Source organism: Acanthochromis polyacanthus, chromosome 22 (genome assembly GCF_021347895.1).
Source record: "Acanthochromis polyacanthus isolate Apoly-LR-REF ecotype Palm Island chromosome 22, KAUST_Apoly_ChrSc, whole genome shotgun sequence".
Lineage (NCBI taxonomy): Eukaryota > Metazoa > Chordata > Actinopteri > Pomacentridae > Acanthochromis > Acanthochromis polyacanthus.
Window position 1 is genome coordinate 15,398,081 of NC_067134.1, and position 17,180 is coordinate 15,415,260.

At 40.7% G+C, this 17,180-nt stretch overlaps 1 protein-coding gene across 1 annotated transcript in view; it reads left to right on the forward strand.

Annotated features, from left to right (window-relative positions):
• The first annotated feature begins 231 nt into the window (after window positions 1–231).
• The window catches only part of LOC110969955 (nck-associated protein 5), a 154,727-nt gene continuing 137,778 nt past the window's right edge, over window positions 232–17,180 (forward strand). Inside the window, exon 1 of the mRNA XM_051941879.1 lies at window positions 232–330. Coding sequence (XP_051797839.1) covers window positions 268–330 — 63 coding nt within the window. The 5' untranslated portion in view covers window positions 232–267. The remainder of the gene's footprint in view (window positions 331–17,180) is intronic.

Genomic DNA, 17,180 nt, shown 5'->3' on the forward strand with positions numbered 1-17,180 from the left:
GAACTTTTCGCACCAGAAACTGAAAGAAATGGGAGATAAAGCAAGTAGAAGGGATCGTTCTCTAACTATATCTGAGACTGCTGCCTCTGCCGCTGTTGGACTCTGATCTCCTATAAAAGGTGAAAGCCCTTCCAACAGCAGAAACGTGACCTACCGGACATGAGGTATTCCTTGTTGACTTTCTCCCTCTTTCTGTCCTCCACTCCTCCCCTTTCTCCTCCCTCCAGGGCTTCTCAGGTGTGTGGATTGCTGCAGGGCACAGAGAGCATGAACGGACACCTGCACAGGAGCGAGAAGTTAAAAAGATTGTCTCTCGACAGCAGCTTGCCGGTAAGTCAATCCTCACTGTTGGTCTTTTAGATTGGCCAGTAGACAGACATTGTGGAATGGCTTCTTTTTGAACTTGAGCTTCAGTCACAGGAGGAAAATGTCTGAAAGCCATTTTTAAAGTTGTTTTGGCTTGCAAAAGTAGTAGAAGTTTACATGAAATACACTTTTTTTCCCCCTCTCTCTCTCTCTCTCATATCCCATCCCGTGTAATGTCACTGTTAAGCCTGTAAAATGTATCAGGAATTCATCAGACTTCTAATATTTTCTAAGGTGTTGTTTTTGGGAGCATGCTGCCATTGTGGTTTATTAAGACTGCACTTCCACAAAGCAATTGTTGGCAGGATTCTACAAATGGCGCTTTCTCATCTCCTCTTACATGCCAGCTAGCACTGCTCATGCTAGCTGTGTTTTTGTTTATTCTGTCTGCTGGGAATGAAAAATGTTTCATTTCCTGTGTTCAGGCAAGTCTTTCTCAGGAAAGATCCACTTATGTTCAGTGTTTAGAACAGGAAGACAATGAAAAGCCTCTGGTGGACAAAGATGAATGACTTTGGGTTGCATCAATTAGACTAAAATGTCTTGGAGATGCTGAGATTTGAAACATTACGAGGATGAATTGAAAGTACTCGCACACACGGATGCACACAAACACACCCACGTGTCAAACGGCGGAGAGAAAAGACGACCTGCCGTGACTGTCTGTGAAAAACGCCGTGGCCGCCGGTGATTGACAGGCTTATCTCGGTGCCGGGCCGCCCTTGAGAATCACAGGAGTGGAAACTTGTTTTGGCTCAGGGTTAACTGAAGGTGAATCTGCTCGCAAGTGCCTCTTTGGAATGTCAAGTGCAGCCTTTTACTGGCTGCTGTGTTGTCTGCATGGGAGCAAAGAAGCTTATCCCCCCCCCCCCCCCCCCCTCCTTCGGTGCATGCAGTGCGGTCACTGCACAGGAAATTATAAATCAAGAGTCTTAAAATAGCGCTTGATATAGGAAATGATGAAGTCATCAAGGACACATTTGTGTCAAATGTTAAAGGCTCTGTGATAAATTTAAAGGGCAATTTTTAAAATTGTATTTGTACGAAAAAATACGACCAAGTATGTGCTTATAAGCTGCACTTCTGCTACATTTTGATGTTCACAGTGCTTTGTTGCGATTGTGTGCTTTTAATGAAGCCAAAACATGTCAACATACTTTAGTGACTTGGCCTGACTTTATGGCTTGCTGATGACCTATTTTAACCCAATGCTGACATGCAAGAGTGTCTTGGTGCTTAACCCTGTGAACCTCAAATCCTGCTGCTTTGTATGGAAGGCATGTTATCTTTACAAAACTGACATATTTACAGCGCTTAACTGTGCCAGAGACTGTAAAAGCAGATTTTCAATCTTTCTGTAGGTTCATGAACTACTCACCTGTGACCTGTTGCTACCTTTGGGAGTCTGAACCAAACCGAAGCTTAAAATTGTGACATTTTATTGTAAATGTGTCCTTTTTTAAAAGGAAAATGACACAAATAAACCTTTTGTATTAACCACATTCTGTAAAAATCTACACTCTTTGCATCAAATGTGATGCGATGTTTGAGTCTGCTGTGACCAACAGTCGCATGACTAAACTTCAGGGGATTCAGAGGGAAAAAACATGGAAATAAATTAAATTCAACATTAGTTCTTCTTTTTTTAAAATGATTTTGGCATTAGAAGTTTGTCATTCTGGTCAAAGTACATTTTTGAGTTCCCTCTACTTCTAGCTATGGTCATGCTGTTTCCAGACACGAGCAAAAAACACACCAAGGGACTGCTCTGGGTTAAAGGAGAAAGCCTGGTAAACATGTCCATTTAGCCTTTTCACTATTAATTTAATAACAATAAACATGCCTGCCATAGCACTGCATTATATTCACAAACTATTCTGCTCTTAGTAATGCCAGTGCGTTAATTTTTCATTCAGATATCTTCAGCCACAGCTGGATTTCCATTCCAGGAAAAGTCAGAAATTCCCTTACCTCACAAATCACACCTGTCATAAAATAACTTCTGCAATCCTCAGAACATCAAAATGTATCTCTAACTATAAGACAATCTAGACATCGATTTTCTTTTTTGCGCTGATTTGGGACATATCTGTCAATCATTTCTAGTGTGAGAGTGAATCTGGAAGACGCGCTGTCGTGGCACACTTAAATCCCTTCGCTGACACGAGACGCCACCTGATTTATAATTTATTCTCAGTGGTTTAGCTTTGTGAATATGTAACTCCCAGTGACACCATGGGCTTGATAAAGTGGTTAGCGACGTCTTTGTTTATTTCATGACTGTCCAACGTACAAAAGCTTCCCAGATACCGCCACTTAACAGCAGCTATTAGTTGATTTGAGCTATCCTGTGGCTTTAATTGCTTTAATTGGATACACGGCGACCTGATTTACCGTGTACGGAAACTGGGTCATATTTGTGATATGGGTTTGATTTCAGCATGCTCACATTTGTCCACTCAACTATCCGTGCATGCATTTTTTTTCTCCCTTTTTTCCACTTCTCTTGTGCACTCATCCCTCGTTCATGTCTGTTCTTCCACGTTTAGTAGAGCTGTTTCGTAAAATCTTTGTCCTCCTCTATGCTGATTTGCTGGTGGCAGTCGAAGCATAAGGGTGCTGAGTTGCTTTAACAGCGGAACAGGAGGAAGCCTGAAGCATTTTGGTGCAGGTCCAGCATAGAACTAGCAGCAGCATGCAGATTTGATTCCATTTCATGGGTAACCGTGAAAAGTGGAGACTGATTTCGGCAAATCTGAAATTGCCAGTATTGAATCTCAAAAACGGTGTAGATGTGATATTATTTGAAGGGTAAGAAATACAAGTTTTACCTAACTAAATTCCATTCTATCATTTCTCTAGTGAGCTTTTCTCCAGCCACAAGTCATTCACTTTGAGGCCACTGAGTTTAAACTGGTCTCTAAACTGCAACCCAGGTCTTTATCCTTGCTCTGCTGATGGGGGACATGATGTCTCTGGCCTGGCTGGCCCTGGCACAGATAAACCTACTAAGTCCTGTAAACACTCCTTTTCCTGGGAGGATATGAGCCTCCGATACATTTATTTTTTCAGGCATCTGAGAAAACACAAGCGTCATTTTCTGACATTCCGTCAGGCAACTGGCATGAGCTTTCGTGTTCTGGTTTTCCTTCTTTGTCACCTGCAAATCAGTTGTCCTAACTGTTAAAAACACCAAGGGCCAGGGCCAAAAAGTCTACAAACATAAGAATTTTCTGCTTCCTTGAACCAATCATCTGTTCAACCAGAAAAGCTTACCCAAAAAAAGGGTTTAAAATTAATATTCCATCACAACATGTCATTGTACTCGTTTAATTTTTTTTTAAATGCCAAAAATAAACCCTGGGCTCATATTAGAGTCTGCAAAAAGCAAAAAATTCTACACTTCTCAGAACATTTATAAAGTCATTAGACTCAGATCAAACCAACAGTCACAGCAAAAAAATAAAAAATCAGGGCCTATTGGGCTAAACTGCAGGCAGTGTTTTTATAGTGCAGATTGGAGATAAGTATGAAAATAAATTAAAAATGTAAGAAATAAAATATCTGTAGTGTATAGGGTCGCCATGATTTTTTTTTTTTCCCCCAGCATTGGTAACACCTGTGGGCACTTGAAAAATGCTGTATATGTTGATTTAAATATTAGTATATTTTTGTAAAAAAAAAAATCTAAGAACGTCAAACTGCATTTAGTCTTCACAAATTTTAGATATTTCGTGGCCTCTTAAGATGACAAACAAGATAGATTTTCCACTTGGGATGCCCTTGACAGATTTTCAGTTCACGCTAGCAGAAAAAGCTTGACACAGAATGCCATATGTCAGCTGAAGAACAGGTGAAATATTTATGCCTGCTCTTGTTTGGATTGATTACATGGCCTAGCTTCATAGAAAGCTTCTATCAATCGTCTACGGGTAATTTGGTGAACAGAGGGCTTGAATGTCAGTCTGGACCACCACCTCACATGTATAATGCATTGAGCCAGCATATGTTTCCTGAATGTATGCAGGCTAGGTTTAGGGCAATGTTTCTGAGTGTGTTTTGCTCCAAAGCTCCAGGTTTCATTCAAATAAGTCCTTGACTTTGTCTTTGAGTATGTTTGTGTATTGTTTGATGTGCCGAATGTATGTGCGGCCTTGTGTGTGCAGGGAGTGGAGCCTTAGTCGGTGTTATCAGCATTTTATTGATGCGTTTCATTACAGCGCTCCTCCCCTGTAACAGGAAATGGGCTGGGCTGGACCATCTAATCTGGATCAGGTTATGTAGCTCAGCGATGGCCCAGAGTAGCAGCAGATACAGCAACACTTGCAAGTAACTGGGGCACCATTTGGATTACATAACTGCTGTGTTGCTGGGTTGATTCTGTGCCTCTATTTATTTTTATCATTTGATGCCTGCCCGCCCGCGGATGAGACTCTGCTCGTCAGGCAGAGACGTGCACGGTGAGCCCGACGGCCGTGGACGGTCTGTGAGCTGTTGCTAGCTGCTGCCAGCCAGCTTTAAGTAGGTCACCGCAGAAGCTCTGTCAGGAGTCTATATGGCACAGTGGCACGTATCTTACATCATTTCTGAGGAGATAAAACATTTGCAAAAAAAAATGGGAGGAGAAATAAAATTGTTTGAAAATAATCTGCTGATTTATTATAAAAAATGGAACTGTAATCTACTCAGCTTTCGTTTTATGACTGTTTTCTCATTTTCAAATTTGTGGTGACCTAAAGCTCACCTTGAAATAAAGATGAACAGCTGTTTATTTCATGGAAAGGTGATTGTTGTGAACAACTTGATCACTTTCAACTTTTCCATTTGATTAAACCTTGGAGGCATTCTTCGTCTGGATTAAAATGAACTACAAAGGTGCAATAAGTTCATGGGAAGAGGTGGAGATGAAGCTTTTAATTGAATTAAAACTGAAATAAGACTTTGTTTACGTGGGCTGCACAGTGGGTTGGTGGTTAGCACTTTTGTCTGGCAGCTCGAAAATCCCCGGTTTGCGTCCCGGCCTTCCTGGGATCTTTCTGCACAGAGTTTACATGTTCCCCCTGTGCATGCGTGGGTTTTCTCCGGGTTCTCAGACTTCCTCCAACAATCCAAAAACATGACGTTAATCGGTAACTCTTAATTGTTCGTAGGTGTGAATGTGAGTGTGATTGTTTGTCTCTTTGAGTAGTCTTGTGATAAACTGGTGACCTGTCCTGTGCCTTCATCCTAAATCAGCTGAGATAGACTCCAGCCCCACTGCGACCATAATGAGGATTAAGCGGTACATAGATGGTGGAAGGATGGATGGACTTTGTTTGCCCTCTTTTCAAACAGCTAGAATGTGGTTACATTATCAGTGTATCACAATACTTTTTAAAATCTTTTTTCCGTAATAGATTGAAAGTTTTGCGAAGTTTATCATGTGAAATGGTGGAAAATTTGGCTCGACTAGACCGTTGACGAAAAACAAGATGCTGCATGTATGGGCAGACTTTATAATGACCATATTGGTAACTTAAATGTAAGAGAAATTACCTTGAAAGTAAGAAAAGTGTGAATTGGGTTAAACATGTTTTCAACAGATAATCGTGCACGAAGTAAGAAAGCAGTATGCAAAAGTGCAAGGTGACATGAGAAGAAGCAGTATGTCGAACAATGAGAAGGACGAGTGTAGGAAGAAAGGAAGCCGACTGGGTGTAAGTATGTCGTGAAGTTCTTTATTGTCCTTGCACAATTGCAAGGTGAAACTAAAACTAACGGTATCAGTTGCACACAGTGTAACCAAAACATGAGTCTTGGTTTGGACTTTAAGTTGAGAAGTGAACTGCAGCTACTGAAAAAAACTGATGAGTCATTTCACATCTTAGTTACATGAATTGCTGCATTCTAGGTCATTTAGGATATATTCAGTCACTATTGTGCAACATCTGTTTTTGCTTCTTCTCCATAGTAACAGCAGTCAAGACAAGGTGGTGATCTGTGCTTCTTTAAGTAATATTCAGGATATATTCCAAAGAAAGTGGTTGATTGCAGTGAATTGGTGCTTATTTAAACTTATCTAGTTCAGGGGCCACAATCAGCCCAGTTGAATCTAAAGTGGGCCGGAGCACTAAAATCTGAATATAACAACCTATAAATATAGATTGCTCCAATTTTTTTTCCTTTTAGTGCAATAAAGTGCAGTTCACATTTAAGGAATGATCTTTTTACAAAACATCATGAACAACATGAAGTTTCTTAAGAAAAAATCAATTAAATTTCCACAACATTATGCCTCAGTTTATCATTTACACATTACAACTTACAGATTGAAGTGTCTACAAAGATACAAAAGTTTTAGTCGCAGGTATCTGGAACTGAATAATACAGTATTTTACTTTATGATCAAAATGACAAAAAGACAAAAGCAAGACAAAATGAGAACGCGGCAAAAAAATGGACGAAAATGACACAAACGAGATAAAAATTGACAAAGAAACAGAATGACAGCAAATGGACAAACAACACAAGCGAGACAAAGGAAACGCAAAACGAATAAAGCAAAACACAAAATGACAAAGACAAAAAACACTAGCGAGACAAAAAGGAAACAAAATGTCAAAAACATGAGGCAAGCAACAAAAATGAAACGAACAAGGCAAAATATTCCAAAAATGAGACACAAATTGACAAAAGAACAATGAGCAATACAGTATTGTACTTTATGATCAAAACAACTTGTCATGGTTTATAAACTATTTTAATGTCTTCTCTGTCATTTTCACACTTTAAAGCCACCCGCATGTTTGACACCCCTGATCTAATTCCTTATGTGCAGTGAAAGTGCAGCTTTTTTTTTTTCTTGAAGTGTCTACAAAACTATATCAAAAGTAGGAATGTTGAGAAAACGACTCAGATTGCTTGGACCTTTGCCCATTTTCACAGCTCTGTGCAACTGGCCTCACTGTCCCAATGTGGTTTTTGGAAAGTTTCACAGACCTCCACATATCCAACCTGAGCTGAAAAGCAGTTTCCAAATTGGCTAAACAGCACATGTGACGTGGTGTATAATCACTCCAAGGCGCTGTGCACTGGCTTCAACATTCAGGATTGGTGATTGCTGGTTAGAATAGATATGATGGGTCTCCTTTCGTACACCCAAACCATCCTAGACAAATGCCAAGAATGCACCTCAGTGTCTTCTCGGCTTTGTTCTACTCCCTATCTGTACCGGTCCCTAAATACATCTCTCATTTTCATCAAACAAAACATCCTCGTGTGCTTCCGAAGATGTGGCTTCTGATGCACTTCCTCAAAGCATGAAGAAATGGTAAAGTCCATGTTTTGTCTTCCACACCCATTTCCCTGCCAGCATTTATAACGTGTGCAGCAGTGCAATCATGCTCAGAGATAATTGATAACAAAAGGCGAAATTGAAAACACTCTGCAGGGGAGGGTTAATAATCAAGTCCTTCACATTACTGATTAAACGCTTGCTGCATAGTTGTGAGTTGTATTGAATAAACAGCATGTGGTAGCGCTTTCCTGTTTATCTCCAAAGTATTTGGTTTTCGCTAAATCCCTCTGGCTTTTGTCAAGCCGCCCCCTCGTATAAAAGTAGTTTACGTGCTGATTTGCTGCCATGCTGTTATATCAGGCTGCAACTTGTTTCATTGGCCCATTTGCCACTGGCAAAAGCAACACAGTAAAGTTGTCCCAAAACAAGCCCCAAAAACAGACAAATTAGTTTGGTTTATGCTAAATTTAAGTGCAAATGAATTGGATGGTATGCCAGCATGGAGTCCGCTTGGCAAGATTGGATTTCCTCCTCCTTCTCCCCCCACATCCCATTACAGCCGCTTGTTACATTGCAGAATGGAGACATAAAACTAAGCAGGGGATGGGAAGAAATGCTCACTCTAATCTGATTGGCTCCCACATCCTCAGGCAGACAAATGGAGAGGTTTGATATTATTACTGAGCGGCTCAAACTAATTGACTGTAATTATACAGTAGAAATCCTCTGACAATGCCGTCGTTGGCATGGGCCTCGTTCTCACGCCATTACAGGATGCCAGGCTCAGGGGACGAGTGCTCACTCAGCGCTCACTTAGTATGTCAGCTTGGTTTTTGAGGAACTGGTGTAAAGTGTGGTGGTGAGGCCAAGGCTGGTTGGACAGTTTGGGTGGGAAGCAATTACATGAAATGATTTGGTCTCTTCTTGGAGCGGCGCTCAAGTCTGTCGCACTTCATCTTGGGCGCCTAAATGAAGTTTCTAGGCAGGGGTGTACCAGCCTCGGGGGCTTTGACAGCTCCCTCGGTGTGCAGGTGACATGCCACACATACCTGGGCTCACCGCGTGGGTAGCCACGGGGCCGTAAGGTGTGGGAACCCAGCAAACTGTGAGACATTCGCTGGCTTTTAGAGGCAGAAAAGTGGCCGTTTTCCTCCCCCTCGTCTCATGGGAACATCTCCTCTCTCACGAGCCTCCCGATGTGCGATTACAACCTTGGCTTTTCCCTCGACTCCAGTCTGAAACTCGGCGGCTTCCCCCATGTTCAACCACATGCTGTGGATAAGACGAAGCAGCCTCTGCGTGCTGGTAAAACTGCTTTAATAACTGTTGGGGCTGTTTTGATATGAGCCACTCGTCTGGTTTTCCAACCTCCAAGTAACAAGCCTGTGTTTTTATTAGAGCAATTATATAATATTTAAGAGATCTCGGCATCCTGTAAATGCAAATTTTCTCATTGGCAAGATGTCAATGAGAAAGGGGAACATGAGAGGATTAGCAGAGGTTTGCGTGCACGTTAATTTCAGGTGAGCAAAGCAACAGATTTCCGCGTTTTGCTCTGGGTGATAATGAGCCTAGCATTCCAATTGACCTGCTTTTTCTCAGCTTGGCATGTGAGCCATTTCCTCTGACATCAAGATGCGTGCTAATGTGCTGAAACCTCTGAGCCATGTCACGAGTTGCGTGCACATTTGCCGGCTGAACCTAGATTGATGCAATAAGCATTATTATCTTCAAGGTTTTATGATTCGACGCTCAAATCAAACGCACTTCAGTAATCAGTCGGACAATGAAAGAAGAAGCTGTTGGGTCTGTTCCAAGGCGACTTCTTTTTATTACTTTCTCTGCTCTGTGTGTGTCCCCTCACCAAGGGCCCTCTGCCAGCTCTTATAATTGGATGTCCATTTTCCCTCGTCCAGTGAGACCATCCTTTGTCTCCTTTTGAGTTGAGGGGCCAATTATGAACTCTCTTCTTCCAATCATGACAGAGATCAAAGTTGATACGGGGGCCACGTGCGATCCGAGTCACATGCGTTGTTCCTCAAACATTAGTGCTTTGCACCAATCTCTATTCACCCTTCCCTCAAAGGAGCACAGTGGCAGCGACACAGGAAGCCTTTTGAGAAGTCTGCATAGACAAGAGAAGACAGCCCTTTCTGTGCTGGCTAGTGTTATCTCTCCACAGGATCAAACCCTTTCATTGAGTCCTCAGATTTACTCAAGACTCAAGTGGAGGTTTGTCAAGACAAGAGTCACACAGCTGAAGAGTGAATTTGTTGCTGTTCAGGGAGATAAGGAGACTGGTGATATAATAAGGTGCTTCTATCTGAGTGAGAACAAGGCTTTGATTATGCCACTTCACTAAAAATGTGTGTGATCAGATCAGATGTTTGCACTTGTTCTGCAGAAGTTACGCATTTTGTTCTCTTGTGACTTTAAAGCATATTTATATCCCAGTTCTCTCTTCACCTTTCTCGTACCCACCAGTACGAGAAAGGCCTGTTATCTTTTTTACATCCTTTATTATAACAGCCATAAGCTGTGAAACAGAAAGTCATCTGATCTGACTTTCCAACTGTTTTGAACTGAATGACCAAAATTTCAGTGTAAAATTCGGATTTTTTTATCAGTCACTTTATTGTGCACATATTATTCTAATATTTTCCAAAAATGTGATGCTTGCAATAATTCTCTAAAAATTCTGCAGAGAAATGAAAATAAAACGCAAGTAACTCCACTGTGAACAGCAGTCACGTGAAGAAAAATCAGCAAGTTTCCAGTTGAATGGCACAATGTGTTTACATAGACCAGATGGAGAAAATATACTTTCAGTAAAATAAATCTAAGACGGTTAAGAAATGGTTGTTAGAAGTTACATTCAGCATGGTGAGATATCTTTTTAGAATTCATGTGTAGGGTAGTGTGAAAAAAAGTCTAGTTTGTTATTAATGTAAACAAGAAAAGCACTCGGAGAACACGGTACTCCCCCAAGGCTGTTCAGTTGTTGCACAATTTTGGACAGATAAGGATTGCTGTCATGTGATCTTCAGCAGGCAGCTGTAGCATTCACTTCTTGTCATAGCTAGTGACGCCATGCTGCTATCTCGCAAATGATACAGAAATTTTTAACATATCTGTGGATCCCGACTGTAAGCCGCATCACTGCCAAAATCGCGTCACTTGGTGATTGTCATTTCTGACCTTCACTGAAAATTTCATCCAAATCCGTTTGTCTGTTTTTGAGTAATGTTGCACACAGACAGACAGACCAACGCCGATCATCACATAACTGCACCGTGTTCTTAGGCGAAGTGATAAAACATTGGTAGTATGTAGAGCTACCTTTTTTTTTTTTTTTTTTTTTTCAGTATTGATAACTCCTGCTAACACTTTAAAAAATATTGTGCATGCTGCATCAAGGATTTTTGAATTTTAGTCAAATAGATCATTTATTTCTTTTGTTTTTTAAATAACCTATCATTATGACTTTGCTCTACTGCACAGAAGGCATCTTTGGGTTCTTTCTACTTCGGTTTGTGGTTGTGCTGCTTCCATATGGGTGCAGGGCTTTATATTGTAGCAAAAAGATGAGCCCACAATAAATAAAAAGGTGACGGGGGCAGAAATCAGGGGCAAGTAATCCCACATGCTACATTTATGGAAATGTATTCCATTGCATGTAGCATAGTTACCATATGTGCACTGAATTTCACTTCTATCTCAGGTTCACGGTGTTGAAACAGAGGCTTGTCTGAGCAGAGAAACTTGAAACATAATCCAAACGTGGCAGTCCAGAGGGCTTATCGCGGGGTGTTAACCCTGTCCACCTGGCATGGAAGCCTCATCCCCGGGGATGTTTGTTTATCACATGCAGATGAGGCACCGTCTTTGGATCCCACACTGGCAAACTGCAGGTTTGGGTCTGAACAAGGCAAAACTGGCAGAGGGCAGCTAACAGGATTGGACGTGCAGATTAGGGAGAGGGGCTGCATCTGTCAACGAGGAGAGCCCACCTCCCCACCTTGCAGCTGGGGCAGGACAGGCTCTTTCTGTGGAGGCCTGGCAGACTGGGTGTGGGTGTGAGAGGCAGAAGGTGGCGTTGGTAAGCACGTCCTGTCTGTTCTTTTGCACAGAGGCCGCCCTGTGATCACATTCTCCTCATCAGGCGCCGAGCCAAACCCTCAGCTGGGATCTGAGAGGGCCCTTTCATGCTCGCTTTTCTAAGAGCAGAGCTGCAAATGTGGGGGAGCCGCTTGTGTTGGATCTAGATGTGCCTCCACACTGCAAAGATTCAAAATCTTACCAAGTCTGTTTGTCTTATTTGTAGTCGGAATGTCTCATCCCACTTGATTTAGGAAAAATTCACTTAACAAGAGACATTTCAGCAAGATGGATTGTTTTAAGACAATGCATCTTAAATATCTTAAGTCAAACAATCTTGAAATTATCTCGTTTTGAATTGTATTTTACAAGAAAACTCAATAAGTTTAACCCTCATGTTGTCCTGTGGGTCAAAATTAACCCATTTTAAAGTTTGAACATGTGGGGAAAAATATCTTTTCACAGTGAAACTTCCGCTGTCCACATTTTCCACATTTTTGGGAAACATTTGAAAGTTTTTTGTTTTTGGTGGAAGAAAAGAAATATTAAAAATATTTCTTAAGAACATTCACAAAAAAATCAACTAAAATCCAGCAAATTTCACTGGATTTTAGTTGATTTTTATGTGAATGTTCTTAAAGAAACGAACAGAAGTTTTACTGATATGTAGTCACTTCAGATATTTTTAGGATTTTTTGTGGAAAATTTTTACTCATTTTTTTTGAAAATATTTACAAGGATTTTCTTGCCGAATTTGAGGGCTTGTTTTTTTTAAAAAAAATAAAACTTAAGGGACACTTTTAAGGAATTATTGGAATTTTCTTCCTGTAGCTTTTGCAAATTTTCACAGATTTGGGGAATTTTTTTGATATTTTGGATTGTTTTCAGACAAGGAAACATTTTTTGGTGCCTGTAAATGAAGACAACAGGAGGGTTAAAACATCTCAAATTAGGAGGTTACATGAAAGCAAAAATTGTTTTTGACTGAAAAACTGCTTTTTTTTTTTTTTTTTTTTTATCATGTCTGGCTTATTTTAAGACACCTACGCTTGACAATCCTGGAAAAATATAGCTTCAAATAGGTTTTCCCCAGCTAATGTTAAGATTTTAAATGCCATATCTTATTTCAAGAAATCTGCCCAAGCCATTTTACACTTGTTCTATTGGCAGATTATTATTTTTTTTTACTTATTTCAAGGTAAAAATTCCTTTGTTTTTTTTCTCGTTTTGAGAAGTGCATAAAACCCTCCTCTTAAATCAGGCACACACTTTCAATTTCTTGGGGTCACTTTGGGCAGCATGAGCAATCGGAGGATGTCGGATCGAAGAAAAAACGTTTAATTTTCTGCACTTCCCTGCTACAAACTGAATAATTGAAATGATCATGAGTGTGGTGCTCAGTGCTGGTTGGTGGTCTGGGATGTGCCATAACGACAGTAGAATCACTTCCTGTCCAATCTAGGGAAATATTTACATGTTTCCGCATACAGCACCCACTTTAAAACTAACACTTGATATATGGCTCCGTGTAAGTGCTCAAGGCTGCGTTTGTTTGTTTTGATCTGGGTTGACTGACGAGAACGGAGTGCATGCTTGTTCACCACATGAATACATGTGTGCGAGCATTTGTAGATGCAGATTAGCCTGAGCTGCGCTGAGACGCATTATGGGGGGTGAAAAGATGCTATCCAGGGCAATTACCTCGCCTAGCGGAGGCTATACTGGTCACTGTTGTTGGGCTAGTGCTTTCCAGGTGTTCTCAGGAGCGCTTCTTCCTAGCACCTGGTGACCTTTTGGTTTTTAAATGGTTAGAGGCTAAAGCTAATAGGTCTAGGACTTGTTTTTATTTGCGTGACACAACTGCTTTGGAATTTCACCACCTTCTAATTTGCAAATAGCAACTGGCTTGGCAAATGATGTCAATTATTTAGCAATTCATACCTCTGTGGAATCTCCTAGCCGTTCCAAACACTAATAACACTTGCACTTAACTCGTAATATGATATTTAAGTTTGCTTACCACTAATCTCATTGATGCTTTGATGAATAGAGCGGCTCATTTACTAATGATGTATTATCAAAACAGCCTGTAATTCCTGTCTAGATTCAATTTTCAGGTCATTCCAGACCAAAATCATTATATGGGCATTAGTGTCATGATGTCTTTTCACTGACAAATGAAGCATCTTTAAATTGCCAAAGGATGCATTAATAAAGTCTCATTACATAGACATGGTTGCTCTTTTCAGTGATAAAACATTCACTGTGTCTTGGCTGGTTGACCACCGCTGGTGTGATGGACAATTTTCTCTCACAATAGCTTTCAAAGTTCCATTTAATAAAGGTCTCATGACTACACAGAATCTGCTTTGATGGTAAATGGTTAGTCACCAGCAGGAATGCATTTTGGGTAGGGCAGTTATTTTACACCTGCATCACCTCGGCTGGCTTCACACAGGCTCGCTGGTGTGAAGCTACTGTGTCAGATGTCATAAATTCCTCAGCGAGGCTTGCCCAGGCGCCTGCTGACTGATGAGTTTGTAATCTCAGGAGCACCACCTGCCACTCGGCTCCCATCAATCACTGGGATAGCCGCAGGTCATGAGCTGAAGTCTCGGTGGGAAAAACAAATGTAGCTGATAGGGGTCAGCAGGAGCAGAATATTCATACTCAAAGTTTGCTGCCATGCTAAATGTAAAAATAGATGCTGATGCATTCTTTGTTTTCTTTTTTCTTTTTTTTGGTCGATTTAACAGATTTCAGTGTAAGTGTATGTAGTTTTTGAGCAGTTGAATGCAGATCAAGACTAGCAATGGTATGCAGGCGTTTTTGAGGCTGTATAAACAACATCCCTGCTGCTAGCTGGTATTATTAGGGTTAAGTGGTGCAAGATTTATAGTGAGTCTGGCCTGGTCTGGCTACCATCTACTAAAGAACACTGTAAAAAGAAAAAAAAATGCAAAAACATTTAATATTTTTCGATGTAGAGGGCTAAAAGGGATTCCATAAAATAGAAATAGTAGAAATAACTGTAAAATAATAAAGAAAATTAAATAGAAATACAATAAAATAAAATACAGTTTATTGCTGCACATATATATGTATTTATATATACAAAAGCTACCAATTTTATAAACATTGACAACATATTTCACAAATATCTGTGAAACTGAAATTAAAGTGTTTATTCATGTTACAGATTTTTTTGTAATATAATACTCTATGTAAATTCACAGCCCAATTGTTGCAGATATATTTTTGTTCATTTAAAAATTTATGATTTAATTTTTATTTTTTTTTACAGTGTAGCAAGAAAACAAATGATACACATCCAGATGATGATGCCAGCCCCTGCTGATCGTTTCTACACCCTAAACTTGCTAAATCCAACCAAAAACAGTTCACTTTTGCTGCTTCTGACATTGTGATGGTCAACTCCACTGTTTGTACGACGATTTCCAATTGACACTCGATCTGCTCTTTTCGTACGGTACTCTTGCTGAATCAAGCTTTCAGTGCATGACTGAAGTTTGGGAAGCATCCACTGGGCAATAATTTCTGTCCAGTCAGACACCAATCAAGTATAAAAATAAAAGCATGATTGGTGGATAGTTGAGGGAGAAACGTGGCACCGCTGCCAGAAAGGCTTCCACATTTTCCATTCTGAATGAGAGAACTGTCATTATCTATTGTGCAGCCTGCTCGACCAGACCACTGGGAAAGAATCAAAACCTGCAATCTGAGATTCAAAGTTTTTTTTCTCGGCATGTCACTTGGGAAGCTGGTTAGCGGAGGTGGTAGGCGCAGAGTCATCATCCTGGAAACGGCAACCCAGAAAGTCATTTTAGTAGCCGTTGTGGAAGTTTTGATCCCATTTCATGACCTGCCTTGTGGATTTTAAAGACTCTTTGTCCATCTTGGCTTCAAGGCTGATGGTGAAAGTTAATTTTGAAACTTGGGACCAGTTAGAGGGCATTCTTAGGAGCTGATTTAAATCTTTTTCCCATGTCGTGATCTTTTTGAGGAGACTCGTGATCAGAGACTATATATAAAGATACACAAACTGTTGGTGATGGAGTCGATAGGTTTTTCTGAGAAGTTGCTTGGACGCTCAGTATGGTGGATCTTGGCCGTGCCTGATTCCTTCCAGCTCTTGGGTAGTCCTGTGGAGATCCAGTGGAGCTGAGGTGGAATATGCAAACAGACCACTGGCTGTCACTCAAAGCAGCCTTTCTTTTAAATATACAAAATTTTAAGGCTTCAAACAATCTAAACTGGTAAGTTCTATCAAATTCACCCTTCACATAGTTGTCAAGAATGAGGAATTTAGCTGCAGAGACCAAAACTGTCTTTTGTACCAAGATGTAAACGTGTATTTCCTGCTGTAAAATCGAGGCTTTTAACACGGACATTCTATGGAGGTTAACACACTTTAAAACTAGCCTCGAGTGGACATTCGAGGCACCACAATTTTGGCACTTCTTTAATTTTTTGCACCAGAGGTTGTTGCTTTATTGTGACAAAACTATAGATGTTCGCATCGCGTGTTCTTTGTAGGGCAGAATGAACTGTTTTCGTTTTATTGATTTAAAGGCGCTTGCTTATGTGAAACTGCCACTTTCTCATTTAAAAGAAAGCAAAATGACAAATGCTATTGCACAGCAGACCTCTGGTATATCCTTAACATTGAAATCACTCATCAAGTTTGACATTAGACAGAATATGCTCAGCCATTGTCAAAGTGTTATCATGTGAGACAACCAGTCCAGACCAGTTTGTTTACATCAGTTACAGTAGAAATCAGAAAAGCACTCGGAGAGCGCAGTACTCCAAGGCTGCTCAATCATTGTATGATTTTAAACGGACGAAACCTCCAGCAAATTATTGGTCCGCAGCGGTCAGTTTGAAGTAGGATCGCAATCATGTGATCATAGTGTTCACCTTGTAGTCATAGTTAATGACGCCATGCGGCTATCTCGCAGTGATACAGAAATTTTTTTTAACAAATACGTGGATCCGGACTATAAGCCGCATCACTGCCAAAATCTTATTACGTTGTCATTTTTGACCTTCCCTGAAAATTTCACCCAAATCCATTCGTCCGTTTTTGAGCCATGTTGTGGACAGACAGACAGACAAACCAACGCCGATTGTCGCGTAACTCCTTTCCTTGGCGGGTTAAAAAGCATCAGCTAAATGTAAAATTAAGTGTTTAAGTATGACAGGAACTGCTCTTTGACCTTTCACTCATGCGTCCTCCAAGTGACAGACGAGTACAAAGCACTTGGATCAAGATCCTGCTTTCCTACGACTGCTCACGAGTCATACGACATGTCTGATGTCGAAGTGAAGCGCTGTGCTCGCAGTGAGGCAGGGGGAAAATACTCCTGAGGCGAAAGTCAGGGAGCTGTTCCTTTGGCTGTTTGATGCTCCTCTCACT